Source organism: Drosophila innubila (assembly GCF_004354385.1).
Source record: "Drosophila innubila isolate TH190305 chromosome 2L unlocalized genomic scaffold, UK_Dinn_1.0 4_B_2L, whole genome shotgun sequence".
NCBI classification, from domain to species: Eukaryota; Metazoa; Arthropoda; class Insecta; order Diptera; family Drosophilidae; genus Drosophila; species Drosophila innubila.
The window spans coordinates 5,429,117-5,456,718 of record NW_022995372.1 but is presented as its reverse complement, the minus strand read 5'-3'; the positions used below and the strand labels follow the sequence as shown (position 1 = coordinate 5,456,718).

The 27,602-nt window shown below is 37.5% G+C and overlaps 8 protein-coding genes across 9 annotated transcripts; 5 read left to right on the top strand and 3 right to left on the bottom strand.

Moving 5' to 3' along the window:
• The first annotated feature begins 614 nt into the window (after positions 1-614).
• Positions 615-4,462, top strand: LOC117780977 (U1 small nuclear ribonucleoprotein 70 kDa). Its single transcript, XM_034617682.1, has 3 exons — positions 615-766; positions 841-1,312; positions 1,819-4,462. The coding sequence occupies exons 2-3, from the start codon at positions 895-897 to the stop codon at positions 2,778-2,780; spliced, it is 1,380 nt and encodes a 459-aa protein (XP_034473573.1). The 5' UTR covers positions 615-766; positions 841-894; the 3' UTR covers positions 2,781-4,462.
• A 673-nt stretch (positions 4,463-5,135) lies between these two features.
• On the top strand, positions 5,136-5,992 carry LOC117781039 (small ubiquitin-related modifier 2). Its single transcript, XM_034617755.1, has 2 exons — positions 5,136-5,266; positions 5,355-5,992. Exon 2 carries the CDS (start codon positions 5,434-5,436, stop codon positions 5,704-5,706), a length of 273 nt encoding a protein of 90 aa, XP_034473646.1. The 5' UTR covers positions 5,136-5,266; positions 5,355-5,433; the 3' UTR covers positions 5,707-5,992.
• Positions 5,993-6,805: 813 nt separating this feature from the next.
• On the bottom strand, positions 6,806-8,193 carry LOC117781453 (oxygen-dependent coproporphyrinogen-III oxidase). The gene has a single exon (XM_034618216.1). It carries the CDS (start codon positions 8,100-8,102, stop codon positions 6,942-6,944), a length of 1,161 nt encoding a protein of 386 aa, XP_034474107.1. The 5' UTR covers positions 8,103-8,193; the 3' UTR covers positions 6,806-6,941.
• A 2,083-nt stretch (positions 8,194-10,276) lies between these two features.
• On the top strand, positions 10,277-13,413 carry LOC117781216. Of its 2 annotated transcripts, none has more exons than XM_034617969.1 (4): positions 10,277-10,381; positions 10,618-10,961; positions 11,176-12,491; positions 13,078-13,413. In XM_034617969.1, the coding sequence occupies exons 1-4, from the start codon at positions 10,308-10,310 to the stop codon at positions 13,312-13,314; spliced, it is 1,971 nt and encodes a 656-aa protein (XP_034473860.1). In that variant the 5' UTR covers positions 10,277-10,307; the 3' UTR covers positions 13,315-13,413. The 2 variants fall into 2 exon arrangements, with proteins under 2 accessions (XP_034473860.1, XP_034473861.1); XM_034617970.1 differs by lacking the exon at positions 10,277-10,381 and adding an exon at positions 10,440-10,461.
• Positions 13,309-15,004, bottom strand: LOC117781217 (hydroxymethylglutaryl-CoA lyase, mitochondrial). Its single transcript, XM_034617971.1, has 3 exons — positions 14,868-15,004; positions 14,350-14,808; positions 13,309-13,950 (listed from the first exon to the last, which is right to left on the bottom strand). Exons 1-3 carry the CDS (start codon positions 14,925-14,927, stop codon positions 13,471-13,473), a joined length of 999 nt encoding a protein of 332 aa, XP_034473862.1. The 5' UTR covers positions 14,928-15,004; the 3' UTR covers positions 13,309-13,470.
• Positions 15,005-15,391: 387 nt separating this feature from the next.
• On the top strand, positions 15,392-17,589 carry LOC117780268 (transmembrane protein 104 homolog). Its single transcript, XM_034616723.1, has 4 exons — positions 15,392-15,522; positions 15,686-16,143; positions 16,294-16,532; positions 16,598-17,589. The coding sequence occupies exons 1-4, from the start codon at positions 15,472-15,474 to the stop codon at positions 17,362-17,364; spliced, it is 1,515 nt and encodes a 504-aa protein (XP_034472614.1). The 5' UTR covers positions 15,392-15,471; the 3' UTR covers positions 17,365-17,589.
• Positions 17,590-18,242: 653 nt separating this feature from the next.
• On the top strand, positions 18,243-20,156 carry LOC117781954 (ZZ-type zinc finger-containing protein 3). The gene has a single exon (XM_034618845.1). The coding sequence runs from the start codon at positions 18,283-18,285 to the stop codon at positions 19,360-19,362; it is 1,080 nt and encodes a 359-aa protein (XP_034474736.1). The 5' UTR covers positions 18,243-18,282; the 3' UTR covers positions 19,363-20,156.
• A 1,527-nt stretch (positions 20,157-21,683) lies between these two features.
• On the bottom strand, positions 21,684-25,270 carry LOC117781325 (ubiquitin conjugation factor E4 A). The gene is made up of 4 exons (XM_034618069.1): positions 25,218-25,270; positions 24,341-25,139; positions 23,898-24,286; positions 21,684-23,834 (listed from the first exon to the last, which is right to left on the bottom strand). Exons 2-4 carry the CDS (start codon positions 25,128-25,130, stop codon positions 21,960-21,962), a joined length of 3,054 nt encoding a protein of 1,017 aa, XP_034473960.1. The 5' UTR covers positions 25,131-25,139; positions 25,218-25,270; the 3' UTR covers positions 21,684-21,959.
• Positions 25,271-27,602: the final 2,332 nt, after the last annotated feature.

Genomic DNA, 27,602 nt, shown 5'->3' with positions numbered 1-27,602 from the left:
ATTTGATAGTAATTAATTAAACAGTTTACAATGTAATTTACAATGCAAAGTCCTACTTTATGTATTGCAAAATGAAATCACGTTTATGGCGAGTTCGGTAGATGCCGTTATTTGGACTTTTCAATCGTGCGCCAGACTCGGAATACGTGTATGCATGTGTATTCACACATTCGTGTGTGTGTGTGGGTGGACTGAACTTGCTAACGGAATCAATTGAACATCAAAGTTCACAGATCCGACTATTAGAATATCGATAGCATTGTAATAATTAATGTCGGTTATTAGCCCTCAAAAAGTGACGAAAAATTCGATTATCTAAAGTTTATTATTAAGAAAACAAACGATTTATCAAATTAAGTATATCATCAAAATCACGGGCACAAATATTAAAAAGAACTTAAATGTTTTTAAATAGAAAAATGGCATTTAAATTATATATGTTTAGATATATTCAAGGCTGCCAGACGTTCACATTAAGGTCAACTCTTTCAAGATTGCCAGACGTTCAAATAAACGGTGATTTTTATTTTGGAACCAACGATTCGAATCAAATGAACCGCATGACCTACAATCAGGGATTTAGTTCGTTTATTCACTTTAGTGATTAGTTCAATTGAACTTAATCCGAACGACAAAGTGCAGAAAAGTGAAAAATATATTTTTCAGTCAGAAAATATTTTGTTAGTAAGTAAATCGTTTAAGCCGCCAATAGCTTGATTAAAGTATTGGCACTTTAATCAAGTGCGCCACTCGATGGATTTATAAAGTATGTAAATTGATGAGCATTTTGTAATTTGTCGTAAACAAACCTTAACATAACCTCATTTTTCTGTTGTCTAGAACTGAGTTTGACGGAACGACACAAGCAAAGGTAATACATAAAATTAAAAAAAAATGACCCAATATCTACCGCCAAATCTATTGGCGTTATTCGCCTCACGCGACCCGATACCGTTTATGCCGCCGGTGGATAAGTTGCCACATGAAAAGAAATCACGAGGCTACTTAGGCGTCGCCAAATTCATGAGCGACTTTGAGGACCCAAAGGACACACCTCTGCCCAAAACGGTAGAAACACGACAGGAGCGTCTCGAGCGTCGACGCCGCGAAAAGGCTGAGCAAGTGGCTTACAAGCTGGAACGTGAAATTGCACTGTGGGATCCAACCGAGATAAAGAACGCAACCGAGGATCCGTTTCGTACGCTATTCATAGCGCGCATCAACTACGACACCTCCGAGTCAAAGTTGAGGCGCGAATTTGAGTTTTATGGTCCCATCAAGAAGATCGTGCTCATCCATGACCAGGACTCAGGTAAATTGAATTGCTTTACTTAAGCATTTGCAAATCTAGAAGACAAAATATAGTCATGTACATCTATTTAAGTTTTTAAGCTATTTTTGTGTGGGCAGTATCGGATCATTATAATATGTAGCTATGATATGAAAGTGGTAGATTTTTTTTTTATATATATATTTCAACCAATCACACAGATTGTTAATCAGGGGTGCCACAGAAACCGAAAATCTCCCAAGAATGTATGGAGATTTACGGTTGGTTTCGTTTTCTGTTGCACCCCTGAATGATTCTTTAAATTAACTTTTTGCATTTTCGCCATGGCCTATATTTCTTTTTTCCTTGTCGTTGATTGTTTGAATTTAAAGAACAAAAAAAAAACCATTTATATTAAAATAATTTTTGTAAATGATGCAGGTCTCTGCAAAGGTCTTCCTTCTTCAGCCTGCTGAAGATACTGCAATTCTCTTGTTTAATATGCAGTTTACTTATTGTAATTCCATTTCCAAATCCCCACTCTATAGGTAAACCCAAGGGCTACGCCTTTATTGAGTACGAGCACGAACGTGACATGCACGCGGCGTACAAGCACGCGGATGGTAAGAAGATAGACAGCAAGCGTGTCCTGGTGGATGTTGAGCGAGCCCGCACCGTCAAGGGTTGGCTGCCACGGCGACTAGGTGGTGGCTTAGGCGGCACACGACGAGGTGGCAACGATGTCAATATCAAGCACTCCGGCCGCGAGGACAATGAGCGTGAGCGCGAACGCTATCGTTTAGAGCGTGAGCGTGAAGATCGCGAGGGTGTACGTGGTGGTGGCGCCAGCAATGGTGTTGACTTACGCGGCGGACGCGCTGCTTACGGCGGGGCTGTCGGCGGCGAGAGGCGTCGCTCGCGTTCCCGAGATCGCAGGGAACGTGATCGTGACCGTGGCGGACGAGGTGTCGGTCGCTCACGGAGTCGTTCACGCGAACGCCGAAAGCGTCGTGCCGGCAGCAGGGATCGTGACTACGACGATTTCGATGGACGACGCGATCGGCGGGACAGGGAGCGTGATCGTGAGCGCGAAAAGAAAAAGAAGCGTTCCAAGTCTCGCGAGCGTGAATCATCGCGTGAGCGAAGGGATCGTAAGCGTGAGCGACGTGATCGTGAACGGGGAGCTGCTGATCGCAGCGGTGGAGGCGGCGGAGATCGTGATGTTAAGGAACGTAAACCCGATTTCCGTGAAATGGATATGGTTAAGATTAAGGAGGAGCCCATCGATGACGGTTATCCCACATATTCCATTAATGACTATCAAAACACGGCCATTAAACGCGAGCTGGACGATGAGAATGAGGAAAAGTATCGGCCGCCAACTGCACATCACAATATGTTCAGTGTGCCCCCACCCCCGATACTTGCACGAAGCAGCAGCAGTAGCAGCAATAACAACCCTGATAATGGTGGGCAAAATGCAGGCGATCAGTCCTGGTGGCGCCAATGAATTCCAGTCGTCGATATGCATTGGTAATCGATCGATAACTGTAACAACTTTCAGAGTTTTTTTGTGTAATAACAAACAATCTTGCTGCTGCATACTAGGTAATAACTACAATATAACTATTAGAGCTGTATAGCAATCGAATGACATTTTAGTATCGATTGTTTTTAAAATTATTTATTCAATTGAAAATTCATGGCGTAAACAGTCAGTGGGACAGTGGATGCAGTTCGGAATCAACGAAGCGTAAGACATTTAATTGCTGTAAGTCCGACTTAAGCTGGGAGCACTTTTTTTCAAATTCCTTTTAAAGTTATGAATACAAAACAATAAGAAAAAAAAAACACAAAAAAACAAACAAAAAGCAAAACAGACACAAAACCGTAAATCAACAAGAAAATAATTGTGCATAGCTTAAATACGTTTAAATATGTAAGTAAATCTTAACAATTGAAATGAAGAGTAAGTAAAAATAAATCCGATCAACATGTGTGTTTGTTTCCCCACCTTTGGTAAGGGGGTTAAAGGGAATCCTTTGGTGTCAATGAGGACCCGGATGATGATATACAGGTTTATTGGTTTAATTCACAAATTGAAGTGTTAAAAACAACCGACTTTAAAAACTTTGCACTAACTCGTGCCATTTTATTTTCTTTATCTTGCAGTTTTCAATATTGAAACTCTTAATATTCGCATATTAAGAGTGTGTGACAAGACAGAGCATAAGTATAAAAAAATAATAAAAAATAATAATAATTAGTTCTGCAAAAGCCAAAATGCTACTCCTAGAGTATTCAATACCTGACCCATTTTAAAATAAATACAGGTAAATCCGTTTTTACACAAATCTCACTAATCCATGCCTGTTTACCGTTCTAGGCCAACACTAGAAACGTGGCCAACACGCCAGCTCAGCTTATTCAATTGGTGTCACATACCTCTGTCCAATATCCATGGGTCTGAGAGTAAGTTCCAAATCGGGCAATTCTTTTAAAATATGCTACATACTGCAACTGAAGATTGTAAGTTATTTTTGGGCTGGTTTCTGGTAAGATATTTGCCCCAACTGAGTTTTTCAAGTACCGACAAAATCAAAGAATATATATATATTTAAGAAATATTCTATATTCTTTAATGGTATGATGGTGAGGCATGCCCATGGAATGGTGACATATGGTGTTTATTAATCAAACTTACATATTCAAGTTGAATATTGTGTGTAATCAATTTTTGATTTCCGATTTATTTCAAGAACGCTTGGTGATTGTTTGTGTGTAAGGAAACCACACCATGGAATATCAAATTTCAAAAACATCGCTAAGGTTTGTTTATTGGTTCTTTTTGGTTGGCGCCTATAACTGGTAAGGGTCCCCCTAAAGGGTTAATTTTTTAAAGCTGTAGCTTATGGGTAAATTGGATGTCATCGTGTTCTTGTTGTTCCTATGGAAAAGGTCGCTTAATTCCCAATATATCTTGATCTCTTCATCTATTTATTAATGTTTAATTGCACATTAAAATGATATGCTTCTGAGGAAAGTGTCAATAACAGAAAACTAAAATCAAGTTAAATAATGGAACTTTCCCATTAAATATATATGAGCTGGTACGTACTTGTTGGTCGTCAGTTAAGAAGAGTTCATACAATTGACCATTTTAAATAAAGTACATGTTTTAATAAACTAAAAGTTTTGATTTTTTTGTTTGATTGCATCTTTTGACAGTCAATCTGTGCAATTAAATTTAAATCGCTATGTTGGATAAATTCTGGCTTATCGAGATAATAATTCTCGGAAAGTTTGTGGCTGACTAACATGCAGTTTACTGACAAGGTTTTTGAATTTGGCGGTCTTGTTCAATTTGCAATCTGACTACTAGTTCCAAGTTATATTCAAAAGAACTTATCTGCTGCGATATTCGATTTTCCAATGCATTTTTGCAATCCGATAAAGATATGCCAGTTTTTCTGATCGACTGGTGAAGCGGAGCAAATAATTTTCAAGTTTTACTGCAACGTAAACGTATTTTCCGAGAATCCTCGGATATTTTTTAAAATATACATATCAAAAATGTTTCGATATGGAAAAAATATTATTTTTAATAATTATTTAATTATCGCTGACATAAATATCTAAGCGCGACTTTTAATTTGTCATGTTTCCACTTCAAATCGCTTGCAGTGTTATTAATTTTGTCAAAGTATAGATTTTGTGTCCATGTTTCATGAAGAAGAAAATTGAAGGCATCGGCAAAATCAACGACAAAAATTTCGCACAATAATATCGCTAAACTATATCGATATTGACGTCAGATAAAATATATATCATCGCAAAAAATATTTATCGATATATCGATATTTCAATGTTATTTGGACAACCCTAGCGAATAGGGAGACACTCCAAATACAACCATTTTTTTGGCGTGTGTGTTGCAAAGACAAGCCGCTTGGCAATCTAAAAAAAAGGGAAGCGAGTCGTGAAACGTTTTAAAAAGTAAGAAAAATTTAATTTGCAAATGCTATTGTAACAGTGTACAAGAATAGCTAGTGAATTTCAACTAATTTTTGCGTATTTTGTACAGCACGCACGCCCGGCATTGTATTTTACATTGGTGAATATCACCAAGCGCGTACAAAAGCAAAAGCAGAGGAAAAAAAAACATGTCTGACGAAAAGAAGGGAGGCGAAACCGAGCACATTAATCTAAAAGTACTTGGACAGGACAATGCCGTTGTCCAATTTAAGATTAAGAAACACACACCATTGCGAAAACTCATGAATGCTTACTGCGACCGTGCCGGACTTTCCATGCAGGTGGTGCGCTTCCGTTTTGACGGTCAGCCCATCAATGAGAACGACACTCCGACCTCGCTGGAGATGGAGGAGGGCGATACTATTGAGGTGTACCAGCAGCAGACCGGCGGTGTTTATTAATTATATATAGTTAAGCTATAGTTACTCTCTTGATTTAAACAAACAAAAAAACAAACAAGAAAACATCAACAAACAAAAACAACATCAACATAAGCGATCATATTATTCTACAACAAAATTAACTAAAGAAAAATAATATCAATTCTGTTCAATATCAATTTGTACACAGAATTGATAACGGCTAAAAGGATTAACCCCAAAAGAAAACAGACCTAACTATTTGCTAATTTAAACTGAAAGAAAAAAATAAAGCATTTTGTAAACTATGATTTAAGAATGGATGCGATGAAAATGTGTGTATTTGTTTTGGTGGGTAAATTGCCGGTGGCGCGCATTTCCCGCTTTATATCCCTCTCCACACACACACACATAAGTAAAACCAAGCGCATGGGATGTATCTATGTGTGTGTGAGGGTTTCAGCTTTCATACGAAATTTTGTACAGTACAGCAACTGCGTTTGTGCATGTTTGTGTGTATGTGTGAAAACAGGTATACATACACAATTGAGGCAGACAGACAATCTGTCCATGTAGCGGCCGAAAAACATAAATACGTGATGTACATCCAATTTTGTGTGTGTTCATAATTTTGTACTTTCAGCCCTTTCTAGATTCAAGATACAACGATTTAATGTAAAATTGATCTATTAACATAACCTTACAATACATACATATATATATATATATATATATATATATATATATAAGTACATATACATATAGAAGATGACGTCATCTTGGATGGAGTATTGTAGAAATACATGTAGGTAATATTCACAACATAACCTTAAAATGTATGATACACTTGAAAAAATTGCAATATTTCAAATAAAAATATACATACGAAAAAAAGAAAACTAAAGGTTTTTAATTATTTTACAAATTGCTTAATATGATTCCATATTTTTTTTTGTATGCAGTCAAGAAAAAATAGTCACAAATAGTTTATAATAATGATAATTGTTTTTGTTTCCAATAAAAATTAAGTTTGTATTAAAATGTGAAAAATGTTTGGATATTGTCAAAGCACTTATTAGCTTATTGTATTTTTCTGCTTTCTCGTATATAGGAAATAATCCTCGAATTGAAAAAGGTGTAATTTGATATGTACATATGTAAAATTTGTATTGTATTTAACAAAATAATATAAATTGTTGTAAACTTAAGTTATCCTGAAAGTCACCGTATTCCCCATTAAAATAATCAAATAATTGCATTGTCATGACTGTTGTGTGTTAAACCCAATCTTTGGGATTCTGCAGCACTTGAAGTAAATCGTTCTCCTTCGATTGATCCTTGGGAGCATGCATATACTCCCACCTCGCATGAAGGGGCAATGACATGAGAATACTCTCATATCTCGCACCAGGTGTGTAGAGACCAAACTTCGTGCCGCGATCATAGATGAGATTAAACTCCACATAGCGACCACGACGCAGGAGCTGCCACTGTCTCTCATTGTTGCCATAGGCGGCATTCTTGTGTTTCTGCACCAAAGGCAAGTAGGATGGGGTCACGGCACGGGCACAGCTGGTGACAAAGTTGAAAGCAGCCTCCTGACTGGGCTCATCGATGTCGTCAAAGAAGATGCCGCCGATGCCGCGACTCTCGTTGCGATGCTTGATGTGAAAGTAATCGTCGCACCACTTTTTAAACCTGGGATAGTACGTCGTGTCGTGCTCATCACAGGCGCTTTTCAGCGTCTTGTGGAAATGCCGTGCATCGTTTTCATCCAGGTAATATGGAGTTAAATCCGTGCCGCCACCGAACCACCATTGCTTCTTGCCGTCGGGCAGTTCCACCTCAAAGTAGCGATAGTTAAAGTGTATGGTTGGCACATGGGGATTACGTGGATGTATCACGGCGCTCACGCCGCTGGCAAAGAATGGCAGCTTCACATTCTCCGTCAGCTCCTTGCCCCGTGCCCGCATCTGTTGCACTGCAGCCGGTGGCAACCATCCGGTGACAACGGATACATTAACGCCGGCCTTCTCAAAGACATCGCCGTCCTGCAGAACGCATGTGACGCCTCCGCCGCCCTCCTTGCGCATCCAACGATCCACTTTGAACTTCTGCCCACTGTACTCCTCTGACTCGAGGGCTCGACAGAATTCAGCTTGAATTTCCATGATCATCAGCTCCATACGATGCCGCATGCTTTCCTCATCCTGCAGCAGAACACTTTGATCCGTTATTGGCTCCGCCATGTACTTCGAAATGTTCAACTTTCGATTGACCTTTCCGGCCTCGGCTTGTGCGTACGTGACCGTTGCAAAGGTGGAGAGTCCCAGCCCAGTTCCCAGCAGAAAGCCACGAAAATGTTGACTCTTCATTCGCCGGCCCAGCTGGAAGGTGCCCAGTGACACCAGCGATATTGTATGCCGCAAAGCATTCATATTCCTTTATTTTCGATCCTGTATTACACCACTTTCATTGAATATGCAAATATTTGTTATCTTTCTGCTTCTTATACCAGCTTTCAAAGCAGACCAGGTGATAACAAAAATATCGATAATCAAATATGTATTGTAATAATAAACATCGAAAAAATTAGGTGTCACAATATACTCGATATCGCAATAAGTATCGATAATAATATGTTCACACTCACTGTTGCCAACTTTTTAATATTTATAGCTATTTCTGCCTTGAAAGCATCCGAAAAATAGCTGAAGTTGCGATCAAAAATAGCTTAAGTACTTGTCAACTTTTAAAGCACCGGCCGAGGCAAATAATTGCAAAATAACTAAAAAAATTTTAACTGCGCGCGTTAAGTGAGGAGCAAATTGATAATGAGGAGTAACGTCGTTAAATTTAATAACGAGTGGACCGATTGGCAGCTTTCCACACCAGTGCTGCCAAGCTTTTAGGGAGAACAATAGCTGTTTCTGTCTGGAAAGCTCTAAATCTGTTATTGTGGTCACTTTTTTTTGCACAGTTTTACCAAAAATATTAACAGCAAAACTTAGGTGAATATATATTTAAAACAGCCAGATTTCCAGCTAATTGAAATTTTAAAATTTTTCCAGATCTAGCTATAAAATACCTATGTTGGCAACAGTGGACCCACTTAGCTCTTTGTAAGGAACAGTTATAATTTATTACAATGGCAGCACTGTGCCGTCTCATCTCAGCTCAAAAAGTTGCCATCACTGATAAAAATTGCAAATCTAAAAACGCAAAATACAAATCAATCAAAAATTAATAAATTTGTTGAAAATTAAAATTTAGAAAGTAGACAAAATTAAGTTTAACATTTTAATAAAGGTTTAAAGTTCGTCCAGGCTTCGGTAAGAGATGTTAGAAAACTTAAATTAAAAAAAAAATTATGCAAAAAACTAAAAAGTCTAGCAAAAAAAGTAATCCGAAAATGGGTACAAAAATTAAGAATACCCATTTTTGGCAGAGTACTTATTTTTGTAGGTACAAAAAATCAAAATAGATCGGAAACTTTTACCGGATGGGCAACGTAAAGCCAACTTCAGTAATGTGAAGAAATTTTTTACACACATCGTTCGTTTTTGGACTTAAGTCATTTATTTGCAGCATGGATTTATCCGCTGACTTTGCTAATATAGTTAATGAATTGGAAAATTCCATATTACATTCCACCCCGTCAACATCCTGGGATGGCGATTCAATCTTAAACAAAACGATCGTCATACCGAGCTTTGGGGATGAAAGTCCTTTATTGCAACTGGAGCAGAGCAATCAGAGTCCAGTTACACCAATTAATAGAGGGCAGCCGCATTACCACAGAAATTCCCGTATAGTTAATCAGCCATTCCGTCGTATTTAAAATGTGATTAATAATAAACAGTCATAAATATTTTTACATTTTTCTTTTGCACTTATTCGCCTTTTGATTTATTGGGCAACTCTGGGCCCAATTTAAATTCAAGTAAATTTAATTTGTTATATGCAAAATAATATTCTAATTAATTAGATAATTAGCCCACTCTAATTTTAAATTAAATTAAGATTAAATGATCGATAGTGTAAAAGAAAGCAAAATAACGAATACATCGATAGTTTTACATCGATACCTTTTTGCAAACTGCAGCACATTTAAAATTAGTTCATGCAAATTTGAAAATGCAATAACTTTGAAATTAATTAACATTATGATAAAAACATTCGAAATTAAAAAAATATATATGTAAATTTTAATGAAGGTTTTAAGCTCGTCAACTCAAGAGAGAAGTTAAAAATTTTATTGTAAAATAAAAATCATAATATCGGGAAAATACCAACAAAATTCTGCAAAAGCTTAACAAATTCTAACTTCAAAAACAAGAAAAATTTCAATTTAGTCAAATTTTCGAAGTTGCAACTGAATTTTTTTATTAAATTAGAAAAATTTGCCAGATCGGAAAATTCTGTAGGGTGGCAGCCCCAATTTAAAAGGACGCCGCGGGGCCGCAACATTTGTTTTGTGTGTTTTTTTCTAATTACATTTTTGTTATTTAATAAAGTGAGTAAACGTCTGCAATATTTGGAATTTTGAGTTGAAAAATAAGAACGATCGAGAATTGTGTATAAAATTATTTAACTTTATTATAAGTATATAAGTAAAGAAGCAATCGCCGTGAGGACGCAATATGTCTGGCTTGGAAAAATTTCAAGACAATCCGGCTTGGCGTCAAAAATTGCTCAATCATCTGCTTACGGATCGGTAAATACATGTGCACACTTATGTATGATGATGTAGCTCGATGTAGCAAATATGTTTTGGAATGATCCGCATGTCAAAATGTATGCCGAAAATCAATTTGTCATTTTGTGTAGTGTCAAATATACGCATGTACATTTGTATGTATGTATGTACATACATGTATAGATTATTTGTATATATAGAAAATACTTGGAAATTTGTTTGCATTTGTTTGAATTACTTTTGTGTGTTTGTAGTCCCCGACCTGCTGCAGTAAAACCCATCAGAGAATCAATGGAGCGACGTCATAGTTTGGATATTGTCTTGGACTTTCCAGCCCTCATGAAAGCCAGGAAAGCGGAGCTGGCGGAACAGCAAAAACGCGAGGAGGCCAAAACCAAATCGGCCATAAATGTAAACAATGATTCCGAAGACATGTTCAAGTGTGAAGAGGATGCAGATGAGAGTTTTGATGCCCTTGAAAAGATGTGCGATAAGACGGCCTCCGATCCCGATAATACTCTATTTCAATATCTTCACAGCGATGATAAAGATCATGTCTTGGCCTTGGCCAAGGAGCGCAGTGCTCGAGCGAATAAATGTAAGAGATTTTATAAATATAAATAAGGTTTAGTTTATATTGGTTTACTATCGGTCAAAAGTCAACTTTTTGCATACAAAACTTAGCTGTTACTTGAAATATCTCGGCAAATTTCACAGATTATGTTTATAGCAATGTCTTAAACATGCTAACCAAATTCTTTCAAGAGCGGACTACTATTTCTACTGAATATAATCACCATTCTCTTCTGCAGCCGATGACATGGAAATGGATGCACTGCGTCGCATTTTGGATGATGTAGGCTGCCAGGATGTGCTTGATAATGAGAGTCCACTCAAGGGTGTGGACTGCACACAGCTGGAGGACATTGAGGCGCCCTCTCGCCTCTGGGATAATGACTTTACCATCAGTGGCAACGATTCGGTGCGTCAATCTTTGGCAAAGACTTCGCCAGTAAAAATGGTTGGACTGTTGCGTCCCTCAACCATACTGGAGGCCAATGAGGCGGACCTGACGGGCTACTTATCCGATGGATCGTCTAACAACAACAGCAGCTTTCAAACCGCCGCCACTTTGAAGACAGCGCAGAGTTTTGATACGATTGCTTCCGGTTCAAGCTGCTACGAGACTGCAGCTAATAATTCATTTGCGAGCAGCACGAAGGAAGCTCCAACGTTGAACGTTGATGATTTGTTCTATGCGGCGATTGCCAAGGCCAAGCCACATGGCATGTCCAAGGGCGAAGAGGAGGAGCTGCTGATGGACTTGCACGAAACTTTACTTGATTTAGCCGCAAACAAACAAAACGACTCCATTTTAAGTGATGGCGCTGATAACACAATAATTGAACTATCCTCATCTGATGATGAGAATGAAGAGGTGGATATTAAACTGGAGGAAAATTCGATGAGTGAGGCAGTCATTGAAGAAAACAAAGAGAACAAATCCATGCATTTCAATGATACCATGGAGGAAATGGAGTATATGATGCAAAAAGGTCTTGAATATATGGCTGCAAAGGCAGCAAATTCAATTCCCAACACGCCAACAAAGCCATTGTCAGATACTAATACAGCAACTACAACAAACTCCAATCTGTCCAAGCAAAACACATTTGTGTTAACGCCCAAAAAGGTGGTATCATCACCAAAGCGTCAGGAAAGCAATAGCGGCAACAGAAAGCTGCCACAATCCGTCAGTTCATCGCGTTATGCCATCAACATGGATAAGCCAATAGAAAAATTCTTTAAGCAACCATCTGCTATACCGATGCGGCGCAATCTGAAGCCACAGAAAGATCAGTTTGCACACATTGTTAGTCCTATAAGAACATATACACATAAGTCGGGCACTGCTCCATTAATGAGCATGTTCCGACAGACCCCAAATATCAATGATGTCTTTAATAAACTGAGCATCAAGGAATTGGAGCAAGAGTCGAAACTCTGCCAATTAAAACGAGCTCAAGCCACGGGTCATTTCAATCCAACAAAGCTAAGCATTGATTGCATTGATCCCAATGCTCGTCTCCTTCCAAAGAAGGCGTACATTTCATCCGAATTGAAGCAGGTAAGTCCTTAAGTACTACTAATATGATCTGATCGGACAGTCATAGAAAATTTTCCATATTAGCTGTATATATAAGCTAGTCGTCATTCGCATTCTTCGTGCTGCTTTCGTCACTATCGCGAGCTGTCGTCCGCAGTGATCACCGACAGCAAATAGCAATTATTAAAGAAAATTTAATTATTAAAAAATTCACAGTGTGTCAATAAATATCTTTTAACAACGCAAATTCTTTTGAAAAATTAAAAAAAATGATTTATTTTTATTTAATTAGTCCAAAACAAAAAAACTAATTAATTTTGGTACTTGTGCAAGTACTCAACAAATAATGGTTGCTTTGGAATGTAACTTGATCTTTTTAGATACGTATTTAAGATTTCTGGTAAATTTAGGTTCAGTTCAAAAATATCTCTTAAAGTTTTAATTTTTTACAAACTTAAGAAATAAAAATCAAATTTAATTATTATTTATGGAGCTATTTAATAAAATATAAATATAATTACTTTTTTTTTCTAAATTATAATTTTGACGTTCCCTGAGTAATATTATCTTACAAATTAACCAAAATAATTTGATCTGCCTTTAACAGGTTGTTGATGAGCGAACTCCGTTGCCAATGCCCAATGTGCCGAAGATCCAAAAGTATTTAAACTCGGCTGTGGAGCCAACGGTCCTTCGTCACGATGGCAAAATGAAATTACCCGATCACAGCGGCAGGAGTGCACACTCCCATATTCCGCGTCGTCCCAATCAAAGTCTGGCCGATCTGTCGTTAGCCTCGGGCGACATCTCTTTGTACACAATTAAGGATGCTCAAAAATTTTAATTTAAATCGTTTAATTTTATAAGTTCTGCGTTGGGTTTGTATATCATTTTGTGAATCGCATACGACACAAATAACAAATAAAAAAATTACAAACACATATACAATAATTAATAACTAGTAAATGCCATCGATTACATTGTTATGCTTCACAAATTCTTAGACCTTTTTAGCCTGTGGTCCTTTCCAGGCTCGATTGACCTTCGATTCGGATGATCTACCCAATTCGCCGCATATGAATCTACCGACTTCAATCAATTTATTCAAGTCAACACCTGTATTAATGCCCATGCCATGCAGCATATAAACGACATCCTCAGTTGCCGCATTGCCAGAAGCACCGCGTGCATAGGGACAGCCTCCTAGTCCAGAAACAGAGGCATCCACAACACGTATACCATATTCGAGGGAAGTTAATATGTTGGACAGCGCCTGTCCATAGGTGTCATGACAGTGTACGGCAAGTTTCTGTGGGGGAACAGCACGCGTCACTTCATCCAACATCCTGCGCATGCTACCAGGCGTGCCAACACCGATCGTATCGCCCAGAGAGATCTCATAGCAGCCCATGTCGTTCAATGCCTCCACCACCTTGACCACTGCTTTTGGCGCCACAGCACCCTCATAAGGACAGCCCACCTAATAAACAATATAAATATCCATCAATAGAGTTATCAAACATTATTATACCCTTGGGAAGACCATCTTTATCAATAGTGTTTCTATTCAATCTAGACTCAGTTTTGTAGCTATCTTGATTAAACTCGGCACCGTCCGTATTGGATAATATAATATATTGGAATATATTCTTACGAACGATCGCTCAAAAAACAATCTTTAGTGGATAAAACTTTTATGTTTCTCGAGATATCTCAACCAATGTCTTATACATGCTGATCAAACTTGGTTAAGATCGGATTAATATATTCTATATCTTTCATAAGTACCAATCAATCTAAAATTGCAAAAATGATCTGCAAGGGTATAAATCTTCTGCTTGCCAAAGATAACTATTTTTGCTTAGATAATAAATCGTACCACAGTTGAGACGTAGCCTCGCACTCGAACTCCCTGCTCTTTGGCAGCTGCCAGAACGGGCTTAAAGCGTTCGATCGCTGCGGCCGCATCACAATTGACATTTTTAAGGGAAAAGGCATCGGAGGCGGCACCAAAAACCGCCACCTCTTCGGCACCCGCCTCCAGTGCGCTTTCGAACCCCTTCAGATTGGGTGTTAACACCGGATAGCTAATGCCTGGCACCCGGCGAATGCCGCGCAATACTTCCGAATTGTCACCCATTTGAGGAACCCATTTGGCACTAACAAAGCTGGTGGCTTCAATTGTCTGTAGACCAGTTGCGGACAGGCGATCAATTAACTCGATTTTAATTGCAGCCGGCAACAGTTTTGGCTCGTTTTGTAAACCATCTCGGGGTCCAACTTCCACAATGCGCACCTGATCCCGAGACACCTGAGACATTAATCTCGATGTACTGCCCTAAAATTGTTCAAATTTCTCATTATGATTGATCGCTGCCTTGTTAGACAAAGACTTACATTGGCTGTGCATCGAAATATAGGATGGGATTTAAGAGCCAAGTATCTTGGGATCAACATTATAAGTTTATTTTCTGTTACGTGAAGTGCTTCTTCTTCTTAAGCAATACCAACAGCTGTTTCTTATCAGACCGATCTGGAGTGGGGTATATTAGAGTTTTAGCTCACTTTAGGGAATTAGTTCAATAGTTCCCAAACGAACGAAAATTTTAAAATGCAATAACTTTGAAATTAATTAACATTTTGATGAAAATTAAAAAAAATATATATATAAATATTAATGAAGGTTTGAAGCTCGTCAACTCAAGGGGAGAGAAGTTAAAAATTTTATTGTAAAAAAAATATCGTAAAATCGAGAAAATTCCAGCAAAAACCCTGCAAAAATTTAAAAAATTCTAGCTTCAAAAATTAAAAAGTTTCAATTTAGTCAAATTTTCAAAGTTGCAACTGAATTTTTTTTTATTAAATTAGAACAAGTTGCCAGTTCGGGAAATTCTTTAGGGTGGCAGCCCTACAGTAGAGCATACTGGCGCACACAACACGACGCACTTACAATTACAATATAAATTATTATATTATTAAATAACAAGGATTTGGACAGGAAATGCATCGAGCAAGAGCTGCACCTGTGTCCACGCCTTCCTACTCAAATTTGGTAACTGCATATATATATACAGATATTAACATATATAACATACGCTCCCAACGATGTATTTTTTGTACCCGCATATTTTATACAAAGACCATAGTCTTGCATTGTATGTGTGGGTGTGAGCGTATCTATGTATATTTATTCTTTGTTTTGGAATACGTTTCAGGTTGGCTTTATTTTCATCTTTAATCTAATTGTTGGAACAGGAGCGCTAACACTTCCTGGCGTATTTGCTAGGGCAGGATGGGCTTTAAGTCTTGTAGTAATATTATTGCTAGCAATCATCAGCTATATGACAGTTACCTTTGTTATCGAAGCTATGGCCTGTGCGAATGCAATTAAAAATTGGCAAAATCTACAAGTTTTACGGCGCAGTCGAAATTCACATTCTGAAAATGAGAATGATCAAGAGAATGAAGAACTTGAAACGGTTCCACTAATGAATTCAAGTACGGAGTTTCAATACTATCAATTGACTCATAAATTCGAATTAGGTGAAATGGCCACATTATTTTTTAATGACTTTGGACGTATACTTTTCTACATGTGCTTCATTATTTACCTGTATGGAAACTTGAGTATATATTCTGCAGCTGTTTCCAGAAGTTTGCGTGATGTTATATGGTAAGAACACAAATCAAATAATTTTCCAAAAAAATTTTAATAATACGTTTTCAATGCTCGAGAAATCTGATTTTACTATCACTAATGTTTTTTAATGATAATGAAATAGTAATTATAATGCTAAAACGTTTGCATATTATTCCCCTGCAGTGAACATGATCATTCAAATAGTTCTGACATCTCGATTTTGGAATCGAAATCTTTGTACGGAGCTGGCAATTTCAAATCGAATGAAACCACGGCATGCTGGAAGGATCGTGAAATTACGCGGTTAAGCATGTACAGATTAATATTAATAGGATTTATCTCAATATTTGGACCTCTCGTACTATTTGGAATTCAGAAAACAAAATATTTGCAAATGCTAACTGCTGCCTTTCGTTGGATGGGTGAGTAATTTGCCTTCAACTAATTATTTACATTTCGTAATAATTCTATTTTTTACATATTTCAGCATTTACGTTTATGATTTGTATTTCGATAAAGTTACTTATAACTGATGGAGCTAAAGGTCATCCTGTTCCCATAAATATTTACGGAGTTCCACCATTATTTGGTGCTTGTGTTTATTCATTTATGTGTCACCATTCTTTGCCTGGTTTATTGGCACCCCTCAGAAATAAGTCAAAGGTGTCTCAAATTCTTTCATATGATTACATTCTCATTTGTATGTTTTACATTGTTTTAGCCATGACTGGAATTTTTGCCTTTAAGCACGTCGAAGATCTTTATACACTCAATTTTCTACCATATCAAGTTGAATCCAAAGACTTTTTATCAGGTTTATATATTGGCATTGATTACTTTCTGTCATTATTCCCAGTATTTACATTATCCACTAGTTTTCCAGTTATCGCTTTGACGCTGAAAAATAACCTTCAAATCCTGTTTTTGGATATGTCTCAATATGAATCGTATAATAAGTTTATACGCTTAATATTATTCCCACTAATGACAATTCTACCATCGTTTTGCGTGGCGTATATAACCGATAGCCTTTCTACCCTGGTGGCATTTACAGGAAGCTATGCGGGTGCTGGTATACAATATGTAATACCCGTATTTTTACTATATTTCTCAAGACGTACGTGTACGGAGCTTCTTGGAAGTGGTATCACTAATCATTTTCAAAGTCCGTTCAAGTCGAATGCTTGGCTTGCATTAGTTTTAATTTGGTCTGTCATTTGCGTGATTTTTGTATCTATTAATTTATTCTTTTAAATATTATTACAGCCACTAAAAGTTAAGCCAAATTGTTACCCAAGTGTTTATATCGGCTGTGAAATAATATTTAACCTTTAAACAATAAATACTTCAGATTAAAAATAATACGTTACTGTAAAAATATAATGTCGAATTTAGCCTGAACTTAAATACAATTGTATGTTACTGTTTAATCAATTAAATAGTTTGTTATTAGGTTGTGATCATGACAACTTTTTTATATTATTGGTGATTATGACTGCGAAATATGACAAGTATTATTAGAATTTATTAATTCATTAAAAATATATATTCAAATTCTTTTATAATAAATCTGTATATTCAAATTTCAAATAAATTGTTATCGATAAATGTGACATATGTATATACAATTCTCGATCGTTCTTATTTTTCAACTCAAAATTCCAAATAACAAAAATGTATTTAAAATAAAAGCGGGCTCGCTTTGTTCAAATGCAGTCATTGGGGCTGCCACCGTACAGAATTTCCGGATCTGGCAGCTTGCTCTAATTTAATAATAAAAAAAATTTCGCTGCAACTTTGAAAATTTGACTAAATTGAAATTTTTCTTATTTTTGAAGCTAGAATTTTTTAAATTTTTGCAGAATTTTTGTTGCAATTTTCTCGATTTTATGATATTTTTTTTACAATAAAATTTTTAACTTCTCTACTTTTGGGTTGACGAGCTTCAAATCTTCATTTAAAGTTATATTTATTTTTTTTCGAGTTTCGAATTTTAAATTAACATCAAAATGTTAATTGATTTCAAAGTTATTGCATTTTAAAATTTGCATCAACTAAAATTTAAAATTTCTTCAGTTGGATAATCGATAACAATATCGACGACTATCGAGAATATATATGCTTTGTTTAGTACTCACCACTAATTGCCACTCACAACAGACGCGTACACAAATGGAACAAAACGACAACAAACAAAATAAAAAAGAAGTAAAAAGCATAAAAGATGAATGCGAGGAGGACAACGACGATGATGAAGTGTTTCACTTTGAATCGGAGCACTTGGCGCTGCGTGGAAACCAAAGCTATACCAATTTACTGCGTACAATAGCCATGCTGCAGGCACAGAGAATTCGGGTACATCAACAAATCGATGATCTGGAGAAGATGCGAGATTTGTACCTCGCCAATCCTCAACTATTGTTAGAGAAGTTGGCCAACAATGAGCCTTTAATTGCGCCCAATTATATGAGTGTTGTGAGCTTGCCCGAGTTACCCTGCTTAACAGTACCTGAAGATGTCAAAATGGATGCAACGAAAGCAAATCAATCAACACTTGAACCAGACAAGGACAATAAAAATGGCAAGGCAAAGACATTTTTGTGGACGAACGAAGAGCAACGTCGACTGGAGCAGTTGCTCATCGAGTATCCGCCAGAGGAGGTGGAAATGCGACGCTTTGGAAAAATTGCCAAAGCGCTGGGAAATCGAACGGCTCAACAGGTTTTCAGTCGTGTTCAAAAGTACTTTCAGAAACTCCATGATGCCGGACTGCCAGTTCCAGGTCGTCTTCCCAAATATCGACGAGCGGGAGGTGTTTCCCTGCGTAAATTCAATGTACGCCGTTCCACATTCTTTCCGCAACAGAATATCGAATTTCACATGCCTGAGGATGATTACATATTCGATGATCTAACGCCAGTGGCACCGCCACCTCCACCGCCTCCAATTAAGGTCGAATTGAAGCAGGAACCCGATGCTGTTGACACAGACGAACGGCGCAAAAAGCTATTGCAGTTGAAAATCTTAACAGCGGTACAGGAGGAAAAGTTAAAAATCGAGGATGGTTATAGTCCCGATCCTCTGGCCCCCAGATGCGCTGAGTGTGAGGAGTCTGCGGTGACAAGGGATCGCTGGCGTTGCAATAGTTGCTATTGTTTCATTAGTTTATGCGGTGATTGCCTGGCAGATCAATTAATTACAGAACGATTTGAGCATATGACACATGATGTAGTTATAGATCAAGAATCATGACACTGATCAGCCATTATAAATATGAATATATACAACTATTTTAAATTTAATTTTTATTAAAATACACTCTGATCTACAAAATGTATTAGATTTAATGAACTACTCCGATGTAAGATATCATAAAGAATACCCGTAAGGTGACAGTGACTGACAAACACAAATGGGCCAGCATCTATGCATACGAGCTACTTCACCATAAGGACAAGGGTGGTTATAACATCGAATATCATCTTAAATCAGAGGATTTAATTATTTATATAATCCATGAATGTGATCAAAAACTTACCGCCTTGATATGCAAAAGCAAAGCTCATCAAAAAGCAAATCAACATCAGTAGAGCAATATAATTCATCATTGGAAAAGTTACGATGTGATGAACTGAAATTGAATCGAATGAGGAGCGCTTTATATAAAAGAAATCAACTCGCTTATCGGGATAACAATAAGTTTGTGATGAGTCTTGGAAAAACCAGAAGCTGGGAGAGTTTTAAGATTATAGTACTTTAAATTTCCTAGAAGTAAAGTTAAGTTCGCTTAGATAGATCTGTTGAATGTATTTCCTATTTATTTTTAAAACCGCTGTAAGATGTGTTAAAAAAAATAATAATATTTATTTGAATTTATACCCAATCTGACATAGTCAAGATTTAAAGATCAGTAAACTTAGGAGCTTCACAAATAGAAAATGATCAGTTTATAACAAAAATATTTGGCGTAATCTACACGTATTTTTAACAAGAATAATTAAAAACTAAATAAAAAATTTAACTAAATGACTCGAACGGCTTTAATCATTTAAATTTTTGCCCTCCCACTTACACACCCTTGTCACTCGGACCAGGGGAGCTACCAAGTCTTTTTTTTAGTAACAACTATACCTTTTAAAAATCATTTAAGTTGAAAATTCGTGATACTTTAGGCATTAACGTCGACTGCCGACCGCAGTGATTTATTTTTTATATTTATTATACCAATTACAATTTCCGAGTATCCCAGCAGCTGCATCTGCCCCATTTTTCATCGTAGCCAAAGCGTTGTTCCGGGCCACATGTATACTTTTCGCATATGGGTAACACTGAAAAACAAAGTTTTTAATATTTATATATATGATACTGATGGGCGATAGTGAATATATTTACCGTTATTTGCAAAAGCAAAGCTCATCACAGAGCAGATAAACATCAGAAAAATAATATAATTCATCTTTGGAAATGTTGCGTCGTTATGAACTGAGATTGAATGGAATTGGAATGAGGAGCGCTTTATATAGAAAGAAATCAGGTCGCTTATCAGCTTAAAAATACATTGATCATGAGTCTAAAAAATAACAAAGGGGCTCCGGCTACAGTCGAGCACGCTCGACAGTAGGATACCCTGAGCCCATGTACTCTTTTAAAAAAGTTGATTTTCGACCAATTGTTCCTATGGCAATTATATGATACATGGAACCAAATTAAGCCAAATTTGGTCAGAATGTGAAAAACCCAACTTAAATGCATGTTCTAGCAGTTTGGATAAGATATCTCAAAAAACAAAAAACTTTTTCATACTAAGATAATTTTTGATTGAGCGTCTCTACTGCAGCTACATGATATAGTGGACCGATTTTAACTAAACTTGGTCAGGATGTATAATACCAGCCCAGATGCATATTCTATCAGTTTGGTTCTTATATCTTAACAAATAAAAAACTTTTCCATACTAAAACTTAATTTTCGATGTAACGTTGCTATGGCAGCTATATGATATAGTGGTCCGATCCAAAAATAAAAACAAACTTGATCTGCCTATGGTATTGAGGAACCTACATACCAAGCTTAAAGTCTCTAGCTCTTATGGTCTCTGAAATCGACGCGTGCAAACAGACGGACATGGCTCAATCGACTCGGCTGTTGATCCTGATCAGGAATATTTAAACACATTATACCCTTTTTTGCCCATTTTTAATTGAAAAATTGGGGAAATAATAATAACATTTACATGGGTCGATCCAAATGTGCGATCGTCGTCTACGTGATCTTCAATCGAGAACGCATTGCGTATTTTTTTTATTATTGAGGAAGATTGCTTGTGCTTGGCACATGGGAATTTATTCAAAAAAAAAAAAAAAACCAATAACAAATAAATTGACTAATTAATTTTTTGGTAAATAGTTTTGAATAAGTTAATTTCAAAATATGTATAAATTTATAGTAGTCATTTTGCCTGTTTAATATTAAATTTTTATTGAATACGTAATATAAATTTTTCTTGAATAAAGTGCAAGTCTGCAGCCAGAAAGGAAACATTTATTTGATTTAAAGAATCATACAAGCATGCATATTTACATAAATATAGATTTTATTATTTATTTTTGTATTAACTTAATGTACATAAACTCAAATCCCGCAGAGATAATTAATTAGTTGATTGAACTAGTGGAAATAGCAAATGTTCACCTATGTACACACATCTGTATATAGCACTATGTATATTATTGTATACAACTGGAATTCTCAAGAACGATTTAGATAACATACTTCTTTTATAAAACCTACAGCCTGATCCGGAGCTAATTCTTTGGTTATGTGCATGGAGCAAAACCAAGATTTGTCACTCAGCTCTTGACACGTGCCGCACTGCGTTTGCCCTCGATCCATTTTTCAATCTCTGTCTTGAGAGCCTCATTTGATTTGACCTTGTCCATGGTAAGGGGTTCGCGATTAAAGGGATCCGTCTGATCGCTCAGCAGGTGACGTTGAATCGTTGAGCGATCCACAGTGACATTTGAGCTGGGCAACACAACCGGATCGGTCATCAGTGTGGATATTATCGGATCCAAATACTCCTCTGGTGCATCAGCGAGTAGCTCTTGCTCCTCCTTGTAATCGTCACACATTTTCCGCACCTTGGATGCAAACTCTGCCATGTCACCAATCAATTGACCGCCTCCAATGCGTATCAATATATTTTCCGCATAGCCAAACAATTGATCGCTATAGGAGCGTCCATCCTGGGAGACAGCCAGACAGAAGCTATTGTCAGTGCTTAGATTTATATAGATATGGGCAATCTCTAGCACCGTCTGTGCGGGATCAAACTCAAACTCCTTCTTGTCCTTCACCTTGAAGCGCTCACGTTGTGGTCCAACCAAGTGCAGTAAGAAATAGTTCAACATGGCAGCTATGCGATCCACCATGCTGTTGTGACAGAAGATACTCTTGATTTCGGTTGTCAGCAGTTTCAGTAAGTTGATTGTGTCGCGTCCCAGGATATTGTCGAAGCGTGCCAACATGCCCAGATGATGTAGATTCGTTGTCTGTTGCTGTCGCTCCGTATGCGATAGATTATTCCATTCGCCATTGTCTTGTGCCCGCTGCAGCTGCTTGATTTGCTCCAGATTCGAAAGTGATTCGTCCAACAGAAAAATGGCATCGTTAATCAGTAGATTAATGAAGCGTAAGAAAAGCGGTGGCTCAATGGCTTCCATATTGCTCTCGGCCTCACTGGCCAGCTGCCTAAAACAATTGATATGCTCCTGTTTCGTCCAGAGGAACTCCATGATCGCGTACATGGGACGACGATAGTTAAACTTCTGCTCAAACTGCACCGACTGTCCAGTCATCTCAATGCTGACAAAGACATTGAGCAGACTGCGCACCACTTGCAATCGATCCGTGTGGCTGTCAAAGACATGAGTGCTAAATGCCTTGCGATTGCTCCCAGAGATTTGTGTGGGCAGCAGAAACTCCAAGGCATCTGCCAATTTCGCACGCAAATGGGGATTCTTTACCAAATCGGAGCTGCCCATAAATAGCAGTATCATCTTGAAGAGTGCATCATGGGAGCTTGTATACAATTGTATAAATTGATCGCCACCAAAATTGCGACAGAAATTTAAATAGGCCGCAATATTATCTATAATATTCTCCGGCACCGATTTCATATAGGGCGCCACAAACGGCGGTGTATCGGACAACAGTTCCAGATTGCGCAGTATCTGTGGTGCAAAGTCCATTTTGTCCAATGCCGCCTCGTAGCTCTCGCGCGGCATCATCGCAATCTCCGTTAACCAAATGGCCGAAGCCTCAAAGAACTTTAATATGGCCGTATCGTTCTCTGGCTCGCCTAAGCCATTGCGTATACACAACACCTGCTGCATCTGATCCTGGAGCATGCGCAACAGATTCTTGGTAAGATCATTGTTGGGATCTCTGGTGGCCACCTCATGATAGGCGTTCCGTGTATTTTGCAGCTCACGCATCATGCGTGTAAGACGCTCAATGCACGCCCGATTCCCCAGCTCGAATGCCTTGTGTGCCAAATAGAAGATCTCCGTGATGAAATTGTACTTGGCTGCGGTCAAACGTTGTTCCCCCTCCTCACTGGGCAGCAGACATGTTTCCTCGAATGCCTTCAGCATGCTCACGCCCTTTGTTTGACGCTCCTCGGCGTCGGCAACAGCACAGTAAGTGGGATCCACTAAGAGCACCTGGAGTGTAAGAGAGCTAATTAGTAATATTTACTAAGATATCTGTTGTGATCCTTGATTAACCTTCATGGAGGGCGCACAGAGTGGCGCACATAGACGCATGAGAACAGCACTTAGACTGGTCATAAAGGCATCACTTGCCGTGCTGTGGACAGTTTGCTCGAGATTAATGTTAATGGTGCTCCACAAATGACCACGCGCCACATTTGCATCCAGACAGTTGGAAATCCACTGAAGCATCTTCTTTTTAGTGGCCGGCGACTGCACCAGCAACTGTTTGATCAACATAAACAATGCGGTCTGATGATGAGCCAACAGTTGCCAAAGATTTGTATCCGTTTGCTGGGACACCAGCGATACTTCGCGAAAGAATTCGTAAGGTGCCGTCTGAGTTTTGGGCATAATCGACAAGCACAGCAATTGTCCAAAGAGCGTGTCCATGTAATCACCACCTAAAGAGAGTAGATAAATTAATATATCTATTGTTTTTAATGATCAAATCCAACCTTTTGCCTTGGGATTGGGCGTTGTGTAATCTATGAGCAGTTCGCCTAAAATTCCAGCGCGTTTCTCACGCACAAAATAGCCGAGTATCCAAAAAATGTTCTTCCTAATGCTGATTAGATTATCCTTAACCAGTTGCTTCTGCAGGTCACTTAGCATGGGATAAAAGATGGCCTTCAGAGCGCCCAATGCCTCGAGGGGCTCATCCTCCTCGAGCACTTTGCATGCCACACGCACCAAAAACTCCTGTGTGCTGGTATCATGCTCATCCGATTGATCCAACAGCTCCAGCCACTGGGAGCAGAAGGTTTGTGGAGCAAAGAGATCAGGCTGACGCATGCAGGTGCTTGCATTATTCAGAATCAGCTCGATTATTAGATCACAGTGTTTCTTGTCCCTCGCATTCGAGTCGCGCTGTATGCGCTCGCACCTGGTAAATGCTCCATGCAGATAAGTCATTGCACGCCTCTCCAGTGCTTCCTCCTCCTCTTGACTATGGCGATTGCTTTCACCTGCAGCTGGCATCAAGTACTTTGTGGTCTCGGTCAGCATGAGGCGCTCGAATAGTGCATGCGCCAGCAAATCTTCGCCAAGCGTGTCCTCCGCACTGTTGTCGGCCACAACAACATCGGCCAGACACAGTACTGGAATCTTACGATTGTTGTTTACAACATCTTTGCTTAGTGTAAAGAGCAAAATTGATTCAATCAGCTGCTTGGAAACGCCATCGGCTTGGGAGCCCGTCTGTAGCAGAGCTGCAAATGGATTTTCGGTCTCTTCAACGCTGCTCATTGTTGCCACCTGAATTGTTGAGTTCAAATAATAATGTTTAAAATTATTAATTTACACAAAAACAATACTTTTATTTTTTTAGGCTACCTGTCACTTGTCTCTAAACGTTGCCACCTGGCACAAATGTGCCATCCTGTTAAGTTTTTCGTTCTGGCAATATGTACCATTTTGGGTAAAATGTCAAAATTGCTAACTTAAAATTTTTTTTTAATTCTCTGCATTTTTAAATATTTTATTTTGAATTAAATTTGTAACTTCTCTTCCTTGGGATGAAAAGCTTCAAACCTGTTGTAAAATATTAACCTTTATTTTATGTAATTTCGAATTTTTTATTTTTTTTTAAATTATTAATTTTATCCAAAGTTATTGCATTTGGAAATTTTAATTACCTAAAATTTAAAATTTCATGCTGTTTCATTAAAAAGATTGGCAGCACTGAACAAAACAAATGTTGCTTAGCTAAATTTAGCTATTAGACAAAAGGTGGCGCTTTTGGGTGAACTATTTTTACCAAACGAACGAAAATTTAAATTTTAGTTCATGAGAATTTTAAAATGCAATAACTTTGAAATTAATTAAAAATCGAAATTCAAAGAAAAAATATATATAAATTTTAATATAGGTTTAAAGCTCGTCAACTCAAGGGGAGGAAGTTAAAAATTTTATTGTTTTAAAAAAAAATATATATCATAAAGTCGAGAAAATTCCAATAAAAATTCTGGAAAAATTAAAAAAATTCTAACTTCAAAAATAAGGAAAATTTCAATTTAGTCAAATTTTTGAGGCTGCAACTGAATTTTTTTTTTTAAATTAGAATAAGCTGCCAGATCGGGAAATTCTTTAGGGTGGCAGCCCCAATTTAAAAGGACGCCACGCCGCGAGAACTAACGGTGCTTTTTGAACAGAACAGAAAGAACAGAAACGATTTCGGAAAAATTTTTAACAATTGAGAACAATTCGACTTTTCTTAAGATGACCGACGAAACAAAAAAGATCCCTTACATTTTAAATGGAGGTATATTTAAAATCAAAAAGCGAAAGGGCGACCGTGAAAGTCGTGGGATGCGTTTATTGTCCATCACAGCACCGTCTTCGCGGCAATCTGGCAAATGGCACAGGCAATTTCAACCAGCACATCACCCCACTCCCAAGTGTATGTACACTTTCCAGTTAAGATGAAATAAATTAATTATTAAATGTTTATTCAACTTTGGCAGCGACGTCATCCATTTTTGATAGACAAACAAAGTAATGGAAATGAAAAAGGACAAGAAAGAGAAAGTCGCGGCAGCGAAGATTGCCAAACGTAGACGCAAGCTAAGTTTCGATGATGATAAGTCGCAGGAGTCTGACGGGGAAGAATCTGAAACCTTAACCTTATATACCATGGATTTACCTATCATCTCTAATAGAAATACGAATATGGTTACTATTGTTTGGGACATTTGAGAGCATGAAAACTAAAGAATTTTCCAGAATTTTTGCTGAATTTCTGTTAGAATTTTATCGAATTTCGTATTTTTTATGTAGAATATATTCATATATATAAATAAACTGATAAATTTTGTTAAACATTTAGATTATTGTTTAATATTGTCAAAAGAACTTAATGTAAATTCACATTTAAAATGCGCGTCGGAACTATTTTATGAGCCAGAACCGGCGCTGATCAAGTTGTGCAGAATAAGATCGATTAAAGGACAAGGTGATAACCATTGTTATAGTTTGGGACAATCGAGAGCATGACAAACTAAAAGGTTTAAATTGACGGAACGAAAAATCAAGTGATTCAAATTCAAGAAGCCTTGATCGAATCTTGGTTCGATTATAAACAAAACCGCTCTTTTCCTTATTTTTCTTGCCTTTTTTTAGGTAAAATTATTTATTAAATTGGTTGCAATTTTAATCAATAAAAATTTTTCGGTCTCTGAAGAAGCAGAACAATTAAATATATCAGCAATTAATAAATCATATTTTTTGACATAGTAAAATTATCAACTCATTTCCTCAATTATATTAAATTTGGTGTAATGCACTCGATTAACCCACACTTATCAGTACATATTTCTTTAACTTAAATTATTGTTAATTGAATTTAAATAAATTAAGCAAGCAAGTAAATTCCTCGAATCAGCTTGTAACAATTACTTAATTAAGTACGACCAAGCCAGTTTAGAATGAAAAGTGGGACAAATCGGCAACCAATGTCGTCAATATTTAAAGCAGCCGCGTGCACCTAAAAATGTTGTAAGAACGTACTAAATAACTACTGTCTATGTCTGTATGTCTCAGCTAAATCCAAAGCCAATTAAAACAATCAATCGTATACAAAAAATAAAATAAAAATAAATCACCAACAGCCAAGTAGCTACCGGCGCCTGGTACCCAGTCTTAAGTATACAATTTTCTTTAATTCTCCCCTGTTGATAAAGAGACTTCGTGTATTCGGCTTCTGATCAACATCAACATTAG

Excerpts from the sequence above, each read along its gene's own strand:
- LOC117780977 (XM_034617682.1), top strand. The coding sequence starts at position 895 with ATGACCCAATATCTACCGCCAAATCTATTGGCGTTATTCGCCTCACGC. Across the intron at positions 1,313-1,818 it reads CATCCATGACCAGGACTCAG|GTAAACCCAAGGGCTACGCC; the intron begins GTAAATTGAATT and ends CCCACTCTATAG.
- LOC117781039 (XM_034617755.1), top strand. The coding sequence starts at position 5,434 with ATGTCTGACGAAAAGAAGGGAGGCGAAACCGAGCACATTAATCTAAAA.
- LOC117781453 (XM_034618216.1), bottom strand. The coding sequence starts at position 8,102 with ATGAATGCTTTGCGGCATACAATATCGCTGGTGTCACTGGGCACCTTC.
- LOC117781216 (XM_034617969.1), top strand. The coding sequence starts at position 10,308 with ATGTCTGGCTTGGAAAAATTTCAAGACAATCCGGCTTGGCGTCAAAAA. Across the intron at positions 10,382-10,617 it reads AATCATCTGCTTACGGATCG|TCCCCGACCTGCTGCAGTAA; the intron begins GTAAATACATGT and ends GTGTGTTTGTAG. Across the intron at positions 12,492-13,077 it reads TTTCATCCGAATTGAAGCAG|GTTGTTGATGAGCGAACTCC; the intron begins GTAAGTCCTTAA and ends TGCCTTTAACAG.
- LOC117781217 (XM_034617971.1), bottom strand. The coding sequence starts at position 14,927 with ATGTTGATCCCAAGATACTTGGCTCTTAAATCCCATCCTATATTTCGA. Across the intron at positions 14,809-14,867 it reads TATTTCGATGCACAGCCAAT|GGCAGTACATCGAGATTAAT; the intron begins GTAAGTCTTTGT and ends GAACAATTTTAG. Across the intron at positions 13,951-14,349 it reads GAGGCTACGTCTCAACTGTG|GTGGGCTGTCCTTATGAGGG; the intron begins GTACGATTTATT and ends ATTGTTTATTAG.
- LOC117780268 (XM_034616723.1), top strand. The coding sequence starts at position 15,472 with ATGCATCGAGCAAGAGCTGCACCTGTGTCCACGCCTTCCTACTCAAAT. Across the intron at positions 15,523-15,685 it reads CGCCTTCCTACTCAAATTTG|GTTGGCTTTATTTTCATCTT; the intron begins GTAACTGCATAT and ends AATACGTTTCAG. Across the intron at positions 16,144-16,293 it reads AGTTTGCGTGATGTTATATG|TGAACATGATCATTCAAATA; the intron begins GTAAGAACACAA and ends ATTCCCCTGCAG.
- LOC117781954 (XM_034618845.1), top strand. The coding sequence starts at position 18,283 with ATGGAACAAAACGACAACAAACAAAATAAAAAAGAAGTAAAAAGCATA.
- LOC117781325 (XM_034618069.1), bottom strand. The coding sequence starts at position 25,130 with ATGAGCAGCGTTGAAGAGACCGAAAATCCATTTGCAGCTCTGCTACAG. Across the intron at positions 24,287-24,340 it reads GCCCAATCCCAAGGCAAAAG|GTGGTGATTACATGGACACG; the intron begins GTTGGATTTGAT and ends TACTCTCTTTAG. Across the intron at positions 23,835-23,897 it reads TCTGTGCGCCCTCCATGAAG|GTGCTCTTAGTGGATCCCAC; the intron begins GTTAATCAAGGA and ends CTTACACTCCAG.